The following is a 15659-nucleotide window of genomic DNA, read 5'->3' as shown; positions in this document are numbered from 1 at the left end:
AGACAATCATTTACAATCACTTTCTGAGTATAATTTTGCTTGGTTGTTGGGTTTGGTGGGGATTATTTACTCATGTATTTGGAGACTTAAACTTATGTTACAACAATTAAAGAAAGTTTATTAACAACAAGGAAATCCCTATGGGAAATTGATACAGGTTTCTAATACTGTGTAGTGCAAATGAGTTTATCAAATGCAATTTTTTCCTTAAACCTTTACCTTCTGTCTTATAATCCATACTAAGAATCAGTTCCAAGGTGTAAGGATTGGGCAATTAGGGTTAAGTGACTTACCCAGGGTCACACAGCTCAGAAGTGTCTGAGGCCATATTTGAACCCAGGCCTGACTCTCTTTTCTTCTGAGCTATCTACCTGCCCTATAATGACTGCTGGGCTAAGGAGAGGGAAGGAAATAGAAAACTCCTCTAGGGCTCCCAGGGAACCCTGAAGATCAACTACTAGCCTTGACTGCTTTTCATTTGGCCAGCCCTGTTTACTGACCCTTGTGATTTTCCATATTCTAGAAGTTCTAATGTTTCCTTGTTTAAAGCTTTTTATGCCAAGACTAGGAATCACTGAGCACATATCAATAAATAGCAATCAATAAAGAAGTGTTTACATATCACTTACTATGTACAAGGCTCTGGGCCAGGGGCTATAGAGGATACAGAAGAAATTTAAGGAAAGATACTTGCCCTCAGACACTTACTAGCTATGTCCCTGGACAAGTTGCTTAGTCCAGTTTGACTCAGTTTCCTCTTCTGTGAGCTGGAGAAGGAAATGACAAACCACTCCAGTATCTTTGTCAAGAAAATCCCAAATGGGGTCACTAAGAGTGGGACACAATCATACCAACTGAACAACTGAGCACTTGCCCTCAAGGGGTTTATAAAGGAAAGAAAGGGAATATAAAGCTAGCACCTCCTATTTCCCAGTCACTATATTAAACACTTCATAAATATTATCTTGTTGGTACTGATAACAAAGTAGGTGCTGCTTTTCTCTCTGTTTTACAGCTGAGAAAGCCGAGACAAACAGAGACTAAAGTGACTTGCCTAGGGTCACAGAATCAGTAGGTGTCTGAGAATGGATTTGAACTCAGTCTTACCGATTCCAGGTGCAGGGTCTTTATCCACTGTACCACTTAGCTACATTGAATTAATAGACTGAGAATAAAAACTTTAGAAGATAACTTTTTTTAAAGGTCCCTAAATGGCATAGTGGATGGATAATTTGCTGGATTTGAAGTCAGAAAGACTTGTGTTCAAATCCTGCCTTAGACATTTACTAGTTCTGTGATCCTGGAAAAGTCATTTCAGCTCTCTGGGCCTTTATTTATCTCCAAAATGATGAGATTGGGTTCGATAGCCTCAAAGTTTCCTTCAAGTTTTAAATCTATAAAATGATGAATATAATAATCACTCATTTTTTCCTTTTATTCAAAGATATTTTATTTTCCCAACTTCACATAATAACAATTTCCAACACGTTTTCTGAAATTATAAGATCCAAATTGTCTCCCTCTCCCTTCTCAGAGATGATAAGCAATTTGGTCTGCATTATACATGTATTATCATGCAAAACATATTTCCATATTGGTCATTGTTGTAAGAGAATAATCATATAAAACAAAACCCCCAAATAAAACTGTAAGTAAACTAATGTGAAAGGTAGATGTTTCATCTACATCTGATCCCAACAATTTTTTCTTTGAAGGTAGATAGAATCTTTGTCATAAGTCCTTCAGAATTGTTCCAGATCAATGTATTGCTAAAAGGAGTAGTTAAGTCTTTGACAGTTGGTAATCCCACGATATTTCTGTTACTTTTGTTTCTGCTTATTTTGCACTGCATCAGTTCATGTAGATCTTACCAGCTTTTTCTGATATCATCCTGCTTATCATTTCTTATAGAACAATAGTATTCCTTCACCAACAAACATGTACCACAACTTGTTCAGTCATTCCCCAGTTGATGGACATTCCCTCAGTTTCCAGTTCTTTGCCTCCACAAGAAGAGCTGTTTTAAATCGTTCACTTTTATATAGAAAGAAGAGCTCTCATAATAACTCTGCATATCAGTTTTCTCTCTGCATATCAGTTTTCTTATCTGTTAAGTGGGGATAATTTTTGCATTATCCCCATTTAACAGATGAGAAAACTGATATGCAGAGGGATTATATAATTTGTCTAATGCCACATAACTATTAAGGGGCAAAGTATATCTGGGTTTTCTGGTATTTTTGCCACTATATCATGGATGCCTCATGTTTGGCAGTTTATGCCAAGTATCAAATGAAAAGTACAGAAAGTGATTTAGGAATTAAGGAGATGAATTAAGGTCATTATTGAGAAGATGGAGAGCATTGTGATAGACAGAGAAGAGAAGCCGGTAATGGGCTTCCCAGGTGAGGAGAATATGAATAAAGACAAGGAGGCAGGAAAGAAAAGGTATAATTGGGGGATTCTGAGAGGAGAAAAATCTAGTGGAATCAATGGGTTCCTAGCAGGAAGTGCCCCAAAATAAGTCTAGAAAAGCACATTAAAGGACAGCCAAGTGGTTCAGTGGATAAAATGCCAAGCCTGAGATCAGGTTCAAATCTGGCTTCAGACAGATTCCTAGCTGTATGACCCTCAGTCAGTCACTTAACCCCAACTACCTAGCCTTTACCGCTCTTCTGCTTTAGAACCAAAACTTAGAATCAATTCTAAGACAGAAGGAAAGGTTTGTTTTTTAAATTTTATTGAGACCAGAATGTGAAGAATCTTGAATGAAAGACTCCACTCAAGCATTACCTTATACCTGAGGCTGTTCCTGATCCCCCCAGTTTCTAGTGTGCTTCCTCACAAACTACTTTGACTTTATGTTGTCTCTATTAAGTGTACATATGTGTAGTACTCATACATATTGTGTATATGTATATTATTTGTAAACATACATATGTTAAATGTGTATATATACACACATACATATGTGTTGTCTACTTCCTTAGAATATAAGCTCTGTGAGGCCAGGGATGTTCTGTATCCCTGCTGCTTAACCCAGTTCCTAGCACATAGTGGGCAGTTAATGCCTTCTAACTGATCACCAAAATTTCATAAAAAGACTCAAGTTGTTAGAGTTGAGGAGACCCAAATGGAGAAAAGCAGGGCAGTGAAGACTTCTCCATAGGCTAAGTGGCCATTTTTCCAGAGGACTTGCCAAGGGCTAGCAGTATTTTGTATGTGACTTTCCCAACCTCTATAAAGTATCTATAATGATAGTTGTAATATCTATCCCATCAGGTTGTGGTGATGACAATTCTGGGAGCAGGAAAAACATCCTGTAAGAAGTGGCTCCTGAGCCAATCCCTCGAGGGATTGAGGGATTCTGTAAGGTGAAGGTAAAGAATAAATTGCAAACCCAGGGGACCACCTATACAAAGGCATAAAAAGAGGTGCTGGATTGCTGTGATGAGAACCAGCTAGCCAGCACATAAAGCACCGTAATATGAAATCAGATTGGAAAAGGAGGTAAGAATCATATTGGGAAGTGCCTTAAATGCTAGGCTGGGTTTTTTGTTTGTTTGTTTTGTTTTATCCTAGAAGTTCTTGGGAGCCATTAAGGATTTTTGAGTAGGTGGATGGCAGAGTCAGATTTATGTCTTAGTAATATTAACCTGGCAATTGGGCAGGCTGTGATTGGAGGAGAGGTGAAAGACAGAAAACAGAGAGGTCAATTAGGACATGGTTCATCATAATAGTCCGAGAAAGAGGTGCTAAGGGCCTGAGTGGTTAGAGACAAGGAGACAGAAATTTTTTGGAAATAGGATCCTCAAGACCAGACTGCTGACGTGGATATTCAGAGTGAGGCACTGGGAAGAGTCAAGGATGACATCAAAGTGGCAGACCTGAGCGACTGCAAGGATGATAGGGACCTCAACAAAGAGGAGGAAGTTTGTGGAAAGGAGGATTTTTTGGTAGAGGCAAAACATGATGAACTTCATTTTGATGAGTTGGAGATGTGATGGAATGCCCAGTTGCAGAGGTCCAGCAGGCAGCTAGTAATGTGAAACTGAAGTTTAGGAGAGAGAGATTAGGGCTGGACACTCACACTCACACTCTTACACAAATATCCACATACATATACTTAGGATTCATCTATGTCAGTGGTTCCCACACTTTTTTGACCTACCGCCCCCTTTCCAGAAAAAAAATATTACTTAGCCCTGTGGAAATTAATTTTTAAAATTTTAATGGCAATTAATAGGAAAGATAAATGCACCTGTGTTCATCACCGCCCCCCTGGATGGCTGCAGCACCCACCAGGGGCGGTGGCGCCCACTTTGGGAATCACTGATCTATGTGGAAACATTAATTGAGCCTATGGGAATAGATGAGATCACCAAGAGATCGTGGAGAGACAGCAGAGGATCAAGAGAGAATTTTAGGGAACAATCACACTGTGTGATGATCATACTGATCTATTAAAGGAACCTGAGAAAGACTAGTCAGTAAGTAAAAGAACCAGTAGAAAGCAGTTTTTTGGAGTTTAGCTAGGAATGGGAGATGAGATGATAATTGAAGGGAAAAAAGGTCGTGTGGATTGGGGAATTTGGGGATATTTATATGTAAGAGGAAGGAATAAATGTGAGAGGAAAGATTGAAGATGAAAGGAAATAATTTGGTATCAAACTTCCCAAGGACATGAGAGAAGATGGATGGGGCTTAGCAGACTGAAGGACCATCTTTATTTTGGAGATTCAGGCAAAAGAGAATGGGGGATGTTGATGAGTGGTTTTGAGATGTGGACTAGGAAAGAGGATGGAGCTCATGGAAGATGTTCACTATCTTCTTAGAAAGGTAGAGGACAAGGTTTTCTGAAAGGGAAAGGAATAGGTAGTATAGATATAGAGAATAGAGAAATTTTAGAATAGCTTCTGTGGAGAATGTGACAGACTCAATTAGGGAAGAATAAAAGAATCGTCATGTAGCAAAGGTCCAGTTAAAACTAGATATGTGAATCCAGTTAGCCTAGTTCTACTTTCTACTGCATCATTGATTAACATGATCAGCATCCAACAGGAGAGGGAGAAGGTGGAGGGTAACACAGGATTAGGACCTGGCAAGATATGGCTGGTGATAAGACAAGGAGTAAGAGATTCAATGATAACTAGTAGTGTATGATTGAATTTGTCAACCATAAGGTCAAGACTAAGAAGTAGGGACAGTGAAAGTAGAATTGACTGGGAAAATAGGGAAGACTGAGCTGCCTGGAAGTCATGACTAGGGTACTATTGAAGGAAAGAGAATTATAATCAAAGAGAGGGGCTTCAGAATTTTAAATTATAGGGATAGAACAGTTATGGGTGATAGTGAGATACAGGCTTTGCATGGCTGAGATAGAATGAAAATGGAAGTCATGACAACTTAGGTCAATGAAAAAGGTCAAGTCTCCAGGAGAGGACCCAGCTATATACTTTGAAGTTTTATGAAGGCAGAGATTAGGGTAGAGAGAAAGACTGTTAGGTACTAGACTCCTGGACAAAGGAAGCAGCATGGCCTGGTAAAAAACTGTAACAAGAATTGAACCAGATAATAAGGATGGATGGAATGAACAGCCTAAAGGAGAAGCTGTTGAATGTAAGTGGTCAAGACACAGTCTGGAAGTAGAGTCAAGGAGCAAAAAGTATGCCTACTCTCCCTCCTAGCCCATTGTTTTAAGGAGAGAGTGCCTAGGGATGTAGTGTCTTGTGGGGATAGCTACATTTCTTTGAGCACCATAACAATCTGCATGTAAAGAGAAAAAACAACAGGGAAAACCATCAGCAAAATTGTGGAACTGGTACTGTCTCCCTCCCCTTTTCAAAGCCCCTCTTCTCCATTCTTCAGGGCATTGTTTTCAGCTGGACATCCACTAATAACTACAATAAACTGTTGGTTTCTTACATTTTGCTGCCTTCTTATTACTTTACAATCAAGAGACATTGGCCTTCTCTATGTTCCTTTCAGTGGATGTGTCTCATACTTATTCTTCCTTACTTCCACCTCCTGATTTCCTTTTGGCTTCCTCCTGGCTTCCTTCAAGACTAGTTAAATCTTTTTTTTCAAGAGGTCTTTTCCAGTTTCTTTCTCCCTTCCTATACCTCAACTCCTTCCCTTCATGTATTTTCTCTGAGATTATCTCTCCCTTATGCTGTTTGTATCTTGCAGGTATATAGTTGTTTGCATATTACTTTTCCCTACTAAAATGTGAACTCTCTGAGGGAAAAAACCATATTTTTGCTTCTCTTTATAGCTCCAGTATTTATTGTAGTGCCTGGAAAATAAACACTTAACATAGGCTTTTTGTTTTTGAAGATGATGATGCATAAGTAGTGGCTCATTCCAACATCTTTGAAAGAGAGAACTTTGAAAGACCAACAAGCCTTCAAGGTTCAAGGGAACAAAGTGGAATTTCTACCTCCAGGGCAGGAGGTAGAAGAGATGTAGCTAGGTCCCTATTAGTGTAAATAATTAATTCCCTTGAAGTGGTCACATTTTTTCATTTGCATTGAATATTTTTGTAGAGATGGAACCAATGACCATATTTTACATAATTATGGATTTGAACAGGACACATGTGAATACATGCAACCACTTCAGGGGATTCATTATTTGTACTAATTGGAACTAATTGGAATAATTTAGGGTTAGGGTAGTCTCTCTTTTATTTATTTTATTTTTTGGGGTGTTATACACCTCTCTGTCTCTCTCTCTCTTTCTTTACCTTCTGCCTTAGAACTGATACTAAGTATTGGTTCCAAAGTCGAAGTAAGGGCTAGGCAATTGGGGTTAAGTAACTTGCCCAAGGTTACACAGCTAGGTATCTGTCTGAGGTCATATCTGAACCCAGGACTAGGTTCTGATTATTTTGGTTATGGTCTGGTTCTCTATCTACTGAGCCACCTGGTTTCCCCTTAAGGTAGTCTTTTGCTTCACAAGAAAGTTTACTCGACTAACTCTTTTTAAAAAAATAAAAGCCTTTATCGTCTGTCTTGGAGTCAATACTGTGTATTGGCTCCAAGGCAGAAGAGTGGTAAGGGTAGGCAATAGGGGTCAAGTGACTTGCCCAGGGTCACCCAGCTAGGAAGTGTCTGAGGCCATATTTGAGCCTAGGACCTCCCATCTCTAGGCCTGGATCTCAATTCACTGAGCCCCCCAGCTGCCCCCTTGACTAACTCTTGAGGATTAATTACTCTATAAATATATTCACAGTTTATAAATTGGTTTGACTTAGAGAGAGCATTCATATTAAGGTTAGACTACTCAAGAACATTAAATAGTAGTTTCTAGAGTCCTGGGTCTCAGCAGTCTATTTAATGAACCCCTTTCCAACCTCTCTCAAATTCCATTGATGCTAGATAAAGAGCAGAATGAGATTTACTTGTTATACTGCCCTCCAAATAGCAGGTGGATACCAGTATGTATATTCATGTCAGTTGACAAGCATTTATTAAGCACCAACTATGTACCAGGTATTGTGCCAATCATGGAGATACAAAGTAAGGCAAAAAAAATTGTACGTGCTTTTAAGGAGCTCATAGCCTAAAGGGGGAGGCAAATGAAGTGGAGATAATGAGCAGAGGATAAATGTTAACAGTAAAGGAGTCAGGGAAAAGATCATTGTAGAAGGTGAGATTTTAGTTAGGAATTGAAGAAGGCCAGGAAAACTAAGACAAATTTGAGGAGGGAGAGAATTCTGGGCATAAGAGGCAGCCAGTGAAAAGCATGAAATTGGGACATGGAATAGTTTGTTCAAGAAACAGCCAGGAGGCCACTTATTGGATTGCAAGGAAATTGAGGGAAGTTAGGTATAAGAAGACAGAAAAGGTTGGAGGGTACAAGATTAAAAGAATTTTGAATGCCAAATAGCTGATTTTATATTTGATCTAGGAGGTGAAAGGGAGCCACTGGAGTTTGTTGAATAGAGGAAGATCAGTTTAACAGCTGAGACAAGGATGAACTATAGTAGAGAGAGACTTGAGGAGAGATTGGTCAGTAGGTTGTTTTGGTAGTCTAGGTGACTTCCCTAGGTAAGACTAGATAGTTTGGGCAGCATTAGAGGAAAGAAGGAAATGTATAGGACAGATGTTATGAAGGTAGAACCAATAGGACTTGGCAACACATTGGATATGGAAGATGAGAGAGAGTGAGAAAATGAGGATGATAATTATTGGGAGCCTGAGTGACTGGAAGACTGTTAGTAGCCTGATAGTAATGGAAAACTTAGAAAAAGGGATATGAGGGAAAAGATAATGAATTCAGTTTCAGACATATTGAGTTTAAGATATCTATGGGATATCTACTTCAAGATGTTCAATAAAGCAGTTGGAAATTCTGTTCTAGTGGTTAGTGGAGAGGGTAGGGCAACATAAGTAGATCTGAAAATTACCAGCCTAGAAATAATCTTTAATCTATGAAGTTGATGAGATAGTTAGGAAAAAAGAGATCTCAGGACAGTCTTATTCATGGTTAGTAGGAATGATCCAAATGGAGATCAAAGAAAGAAGTCTGAGAAAGAATGGTCAGACAGGTAGGAGGAGAATTGGGTGAAAACAGTGTCACAAAAACCCAAAGAGGAGCGTTTCAAGGAGATGAGAGTGTTGACAATGTCAAAGACATCAGAGATGTCAAGGATTTTTGTCTTTGTGTGTGTGTGTGTGTGTGTGTGTGTGTGTGTGTGTGTGTGTGTATCTGTCAATATTCATCTAGTCTAGGGTTCCTGAGCTCCCTGGGGACTATAGCCCAGTTCCCCTCAAAAAAGTATCAATAGGTACTCTTTTCTTTCTGCTTTCCAGCACCCCTTTTAAGATGATTTATTGATTAGAATATAAGCTTTTGGGGGGCAGGGACTGTCATTTATCTCTCACCATTTTTATAATCCTTGTAAAGTGATACATTCTAATTTGCCTTTTATTTATCTGTATGCTCGTCATTAGTTCAATTTGTCAAATATTTACCAAGTTCTTACTATGTGCAGACTAACATTAAGCCCTGAGAATATACATAGGTTAATAAGACACTGTCCTTGCCCTCAAGGAGCTTATAGTCTTGGGAGAAGAGAAGATGTTACACATACATAATGACACTGTGTAACCCTTGGCAATTATTTAACCTTTCTGAAGCTCAGTTTCTTCATTTGTCAAAGGAGAGTAATAATATTTATACTAATGACCTACCTCACTGGGTTGCTGTGAAGAAAATGCTTTATAAATTTTAAAGAGCTATATAAATGTGAACTATTGTAATATAAAGTAGATTCTGACAAGTGCTTGGGAGATTAGAAAGATCACTGCTGAACCACTATAAGATCTCTAAAGTGGAGGAAGCTTAGTGGCTCAGTGGGTTGAGCCTCAGGCCTAGAAATAGGAGGCTATGGGTTTAAATCTGTCTTTATAGTTGTGTGACCCTGGGCAAGTCACTTAACCCCCATTGCCTAGCCTTCATCTCTCTTCTGCTTTGGAACCAACACTTAGTATTGATTCTAAGACAAAAGGTAAGGGTTTTAAAAAAATCCCTAAGGCAACACAGAAACTTCCCATAGTTCTCCTCTCCCAACCCCAATACCCAGTACAATGCTCTGTATATGATAGTCAAGAATTGTTGAGTAAATGCATTGAGTGAAATGATTTGTGGATTGCTCTGCACACTGTCTAGCAACCTGGTAAGAATAATAGGAAGAGTCCTGAACTTGAAGGCTGAAGACTTTGGTTCAAATCTCAGCTCTGCCACTCACTAGCTGTATGACCTTGAACAAATAACTCAGGTTCTCTGAACCTCAGTTTACTCATTTGTAAAATGAGGGAGTTGGACTAGAGAGCCTTTAAGATAGCTTCCAGCTCTGTTACTCCATTCTAAGGAGCCCATTTTGGACAATCTCATTTTCTTAACCAACCCGAGGACCAGGCAGAGCCACCCTTGCAAAGTTGGGCCTGGAAGGGAAGGACTCAGTCCAGTCTGGGGCCCCAGAGGATACCCCAGGTTTTCTGGAGAGGACAGCCCAGTCGAGGGGCGGGGCAAGCTACAGTGGGAAGACTGCCTGTGGTGGTGGGGAGCCTTTTCAGGATTCTGGGACCACAGTGGCCTTAGCCGCACCCCTCCCTGCTTATCAGCAAATGGAGAGAGCGGGGGTACCTGGGAGTGTGTGGAGAGGTCGGGGGTCTGCCAAGGTGCCGCGTTCCCAAGGGCAGCCCAGGCCCCTTCCTCCCCACCCCCTTCCCCTCAAGCACCGCTAGACCCGGGAAGGCCAGGGGTAGGCGCCTAGCCGGTAGACCCAAGGCCGCACCCCCAGCTCTATCCTTTCCCACCCTCCTCTGCCCCACCTGCACGGGGCAGGAGCGCGCCTCCGTCAGGGGCGCGCCTGGGGAGGGGGGTGGCGACGGGGACGCGCCTCGGCGCGGGAGCGCGCCCCCGGGGGAGAACCGGAGCAAAGATGGAGGCCGGGCCGAAGCTGCCGCCGACGCTGAAGCTGCAGCCGTTGCCGCCGCCGTCGGGGCCCCGGAGCCGAGGTGCTTAGGGTCCTCCTGCTCCTGGGTCCGGGTCCGGCGCACGCGGTCCCCCACCCCAGGTCGGCTCCGCTCCAGAGCTCCAGCCGCTGCCTGGAGACCCGGACAGGTTCGTCTCCCGGCCCGGCCCCGGCCCCGGCCCCGGCCCCGGCCCGGGGCCCCGCATTCTCCTCCGCCCGGCCCGCCTCCTCGGGGCTCGTGGCTTGCTGCTGCGCTGCTCCCCTCTGGGCCTGGTCCCCCGGAGTCCCTGCTCTTGGGCCTCGCGGCCCCTCGCTCAGCTCGGCTCAGCTCGGCCCAGTGCCTGCCCGGCTCCCCACGCCTCCAGTCCCCTCGCTCTGGCCTCCCCTCAGCCCCCAGCTTCTCCCCATCCTTTTCCATTCCCCCCAGTTCCCTGCCCCCAGCATCTTCTCCCCCGGGAAGGAGGCTTTGGGCCTGGGCCCTGGGGCCCCCCCTCTCCCAGCCCCAGCCCCTCTAGGAGTCTTGGGGCCCCTGCCCCGCCTCCCCTGCCCTTCGGCCCCTCACTCCCACCCCTCAGCCCTGGGGTTCCAGGCTGTCAGGCCTTCGTTTCCTTAGCTCCCTCCCCCTCTCCGCGCCCCACCCCCTCTCTCAGTTCCCAGGCTCCTAACCATCAGGTTCCTGACTCCTGGTCCCATAGCCCAGTGCATCTCCGCTCTCACTCTCTATCCCAACCCCAAATCCTGCCACCATGCTGCCCTCCCAGGAGGCCTCGAAGCTGTACCATGAGCATTATATGCGGAACTCGCGGGCCATTGGGGTGCTGTGGGCTATCTTCACCATCTGCTTCGCCATCATCAACGTGGTGGTCTTCATCCAGCCCTACTGGGTGGGCGACAGCGTGAGCACCCCTAAACCCGGCTACTTCGGCCTCTTCCACTACTGCGTGGGGAGCGGGCTGGCCGGCCGGGAGCTCACCTGCCGGGGCTCCTTCACCGACTTCAGCACCATCCCGTCTGGGGCCTTCAAGGCGGCTGCCTTCTTCGTGTTGCTGTCCATGGTGCTGATCCTGGGCTGCATCACCTGTTTCGCCCTATTCTTCTTCTGCAACACAGCCACAGTCTACAAGATCTGTGCCTGGATGCAACTGCTGGCAGGTAGGAGGGTGGAAGTTGCCATGGGAGGAAACCTGGGGGACCCCAGGGCCCATGCACAGTGGACTTGAGGGTTCCTGCCTCCCAGACTCCCTCTAAGTCTGCTTGTATTGGTGTTGGGGGGAAGTAGAGGTCTCTGGCTCTATGAGGGAAGAGACAAGGACTTTTGAGTACACATTATCTGGGGTTGTCAGTGCCACTTCTTAAAGTCCCCTCACCTCCTGTGCCTGATTCTCACTGGTCATTTAGCATCTGAGAGTGGGCTGCAGATAATACTTTTTAGGAACTTCTGTTCTTTGGGCCCAGTCTTTGAGGTTGGGGTAGAGAATGAGTATAATGGGTGAGTGTATCTTATATAGCAATACGCTGTATGTGTGAGTTGAAGTTAGTTTGGGGGTGACATGGGGGAAAATGAGTTAAAGTGTATATATGTGTGTATTTGTGTGTAGAGTATGTACCGAGAATGCCTTTCAGTGACTGTGGGGGCTGTTTGTGAGAGAAGTATATGTCTGAAGGGTGTGAATGTGGAAGGTTAGGCAGTTAGGGAGATTTCTAAAGCATCCAGCACATACTTGGGATGCCCAAGTTAGAACATCAAAGTGGTTCTCTGGGTCTCGACTTCTTTCTGAAATATCTAGTCAAAGCATTATCCTTAGTCAGGGAAGAGGCTTTTGGGAAAGAGAACTGATTACTGTGAATGTCTTCCAGAATCCATTAGAGTTACCCTTTTAGATAGAAGACAGAATTTGAAGACTCAGCTCCTCCCTGCATTTGTCTGAGTGCATGCATGGATGGAGATGAGGGTGGAGTAGGATGGTGGATTTGGGAGGTGGGGGAGGAGGCCTAGGAACAAATGGAAATGGGTGGGGGGACTCCATCAGCCTGGGGAAGATAGGATGAGAAAGTATGACTAAGTGATGGATAGTATTATTTAATAAACAGACCAGAACTTCTCTGACCAAATTAAAGCTGTCCCCTTCAAAGCAATCACCTTAGGAGACCACACACATGAGTCTACCATTGCTCTGTTCCTTTTTGGGAGATGCCTTCCAAGCCGATGACACATTTCAACAATATCACAGTGATGATAAATCTTGGTCCTCTGAGGGTGGATTTTACTTTTGGAAATGGCCAAACTTAATTGAAGTAAAAACTTATAGATAATATTGTTGAATAAACTGAAGAATCTTAACGTATGAGTAGTGTTTGTATGTATTTTATGTGTATTGTGTATATGATCACATTGTTGGCAACACTGAAGACAAAAATGAGAAAGGACTATAAAACAAGGTAGATTTTCTTGTGTAAATATGTGAAAAATGTGAAGATAACTCCTAAAGAAGGACTACAACAAAGTTACGAGTGGCAGTCTTGTTAGAGTAAGTACAAAGCTCTCCACTACACTCCACACAGTGATGACTTTGGTGTAGGTATCACTTCATCAATTCTCATCTGTTAAGAAGAGAAGTCATAACTCTAGAGTTATCCCTCATATTACTTTATAGACACTATTGTGCCCACAAATAAGCCAGTATAGGGGTGGACAATGTCTTCATCCCTTTTAGGTGTGCATTTCATCCTTCCTACCCCCTTCTAAACCCTCAGTAGCAATCTGGGCAAGAGCTGTGGATGGTTTCTAGGTTTAGTATTAAAGTCCTGAGCCATTCTTTGGGAAGTTTTCCATGATTTAAAGATTTATTGATGATTTCCTGGTCCCTAAATCTCCCATAATCTATATAAATTTAATCTTGAGGATTTGATGTTTTTTTTTCTGGTTTGTTTTCTGTTGTCTAGGATCTCCAAGCTATCACAAATGTACAAAATGTTAGGGATAGAAAAGACCTTAGGAATCATCTGGTCCAATTCCCTAACCTTACAGATAAGAAAACCAAGGCCGTGAGAGGGGAGATGACTTGCTCAAGGTCACACATAGTTCTGGTAGAGCTGCAAGTAAAATCCAGATCTCCTAAATTCCAGCCATGATTTTCTTTGTACTGTGAGAGCCAAAGAAGGGACATAAAGAGTTTTGGAGTTTGATCCATTTGCTTGAAGGTTTCTAGGCTCTCAGAGGCTAAGATTTTGTTTACTGATAAATTCCATCTCCTGGGACAATCATTTCATCCATACATTTCGCAAGTCCCCTAAGAAGAAAAGGAACCAGTCATTCTTTCAGAAACCAAAGCCAAGGATATAATGTTCATCCTTGCATTGGCATATGGTGCTCTATAATCTTTAAAAGGATTTCCATATCCATTTTTCTTATTCTGTCCTCACCACACTCCTTCAAAGCATATAGATGCATTATTATCATGCCTATTAAAAGATGAGGAAACTGAGATTCAGAGAGCTTAAATTCCTTGTCCATGACCATATAGAAAGGCAGTGGCAAAGCCAGAGCTAGGACTTTTGTCTCTTGACTTACAAGACAGTGGGTATCCATTTATTTAATACATATTTACTGAGTATGTATTAAATAAATGGATGCCCAGTTTACCTGTGTATAGAGGCTTATCACCTGGTGGGCTGAGGGTGGTAAAGTTTTTACCCATGGCAACTTTTTTTTAACCTTTTCCTTCCATCTTGGAATCAATATTTTGTATTAGTTCTAAAGCAAGCATGGTAAGGGCTAGGCAATGGGGGTTAAGTGACTTGCCCAGGGTTACACAGCTAAGAATTGTCTGAGGTCATATTTGAACCTAGGACTTCCTGTCTCTAGGCCTGGCTCTCAATCCACTGAGCCATCCAGCTGAACCTCCCATGGCAATCCTTAAAGACTACCTACTAAGTAAGATTTAGAAGGGCTATAATCTGTGTCAGTGGCAAAATCATAGGTCTTTAAATTTTTGAAGTATGGAAGTTGTTTCTTAATATTTTCAATATTTCCTATAGCCAAGAACTATGGGAAGTTGTCATTAATAGCAGACATTTATATTGTACTACTCAGTTTCAAAGTACTTTACATACATTATCTCCTTTGATCCTCATTACAATATTGTGAAGTCAATAGTATGAGTATTAGCATTTCCATTTGACAGATGATAAAACTGAGGTTCAGAGAGGTTAAGTGTGTCTTCCAAGGTCTTACAATGATAGAGTTAGGACAAGAATCCAAGTCTTTTGAATCCAAGTTCAGTGATGTTTTCACAACATTAAACTACTTTCCATTATATGAAGAAGTCTTAAGATAACCTTTGTCCTTACAACTTAGTTGAGATTAATTATGAGCATATTTGTGTATATGTGTATGTTTGTGTATGTGTGTGTATACTGTTCTGAAAATCAAGAGACTCAGGTTCATGTACAATGCATATATGTATATGTTTGTATATATGTGTGTATTATACATATGTGTATATGTATGTATTATACACATGTATATATGCATATGTTTGTATTTATTCTCCACCTGTGATTTTGCTGATGTAGGGAACTTCCAGTAAAGAAAGTCCCTCAACCAATGGAGATCATCAATTCCTCTGTAACTTAGAATCTTAGAGAATTTCCTGGGCTATTGAGAGCTTCAATTCAATTCACTAAACATATATTAAACACCTACTCTGTGCTAGGCACTGTGCTAAGCACTGGGGATACAAAAGAGGCAAAAGATAGGCTCTTCCCTCAAGGAGCTTACAGTCTAACATGTAAAAACATACATGCCAAGCAAACTGTAGGATATATAGGAAATAATTAACCGAGAAGAGGCACTGGAATTAAGAGGTGTTGGGGAAGGCTTCTTGTAAGAGGTAGAATTTTGGTTGGAATTTAAAGGAAGCCAGGAAGGTTAGTTGTTAGAATGGAGGAGGGAGAGCCTTCTAGGCCTGGGGGATATCCAGAGAGAATGGCTGGAGTCAAGAGATGAAGTGTTTAGTTCATGCATCACCTAGTAGATCAGTATTACTAGATTGAAGAGTATGTGTTAGGGAATGAGGAAAAAGAAGACTGGAAAGGTAGGAGGGGGGGTAGGTGATGAAGGGCTTTGAATACCCAACAGGGATTTTTGTATTTGCAACCTGGAGGCAACAGGAAG

The 15659-nt window shown here is 42.4% G+C and overlaps 1 protein-coding gene across 1 annotated transcript in view; it reads left to right on the top strand.

Annotated features, from left to right (window-relative positions):
- The first annotated feature begins 11229 nt into the window (after positions 1-11229).
- Positions 11230-15659, top strand: part of LHFPL4 (LHFPL tetraspan subfamily member 4) — a 33569-nt gene continuing 29139 nt past the window's right edge. Inside the window, exon 1 of the mRNA XM_044656837.1 lies at positions 11230-11635. Within this exon, the coding sequence (XP_044512772.1) occupies positions 11230-11635 (406 nt within the window). The remainder of the gene's footprint in view (positions 11636-15659) is intronic.

This window comes from Gracilinanus agilis, chromosome 1 (genome assembly GCF_016433145.1).
Source record: "Gracilinanus agilis isolate LMUSP501 chromosome 1, AgileGrace, whole genome shotgun sequence".
NCBI classification, from domain to species: domain Eukaryota; kingdom Metazoa; phylum Chordata; class Mammalia; order Didelphimorphia; family Didelphidae; genus Gracilinanus; species Gracilinanus agilis.
Note: the sequence above shows the minus strand (reverse complement) of the source record. Positions and strands in the feature narration are given on the sequence as shown.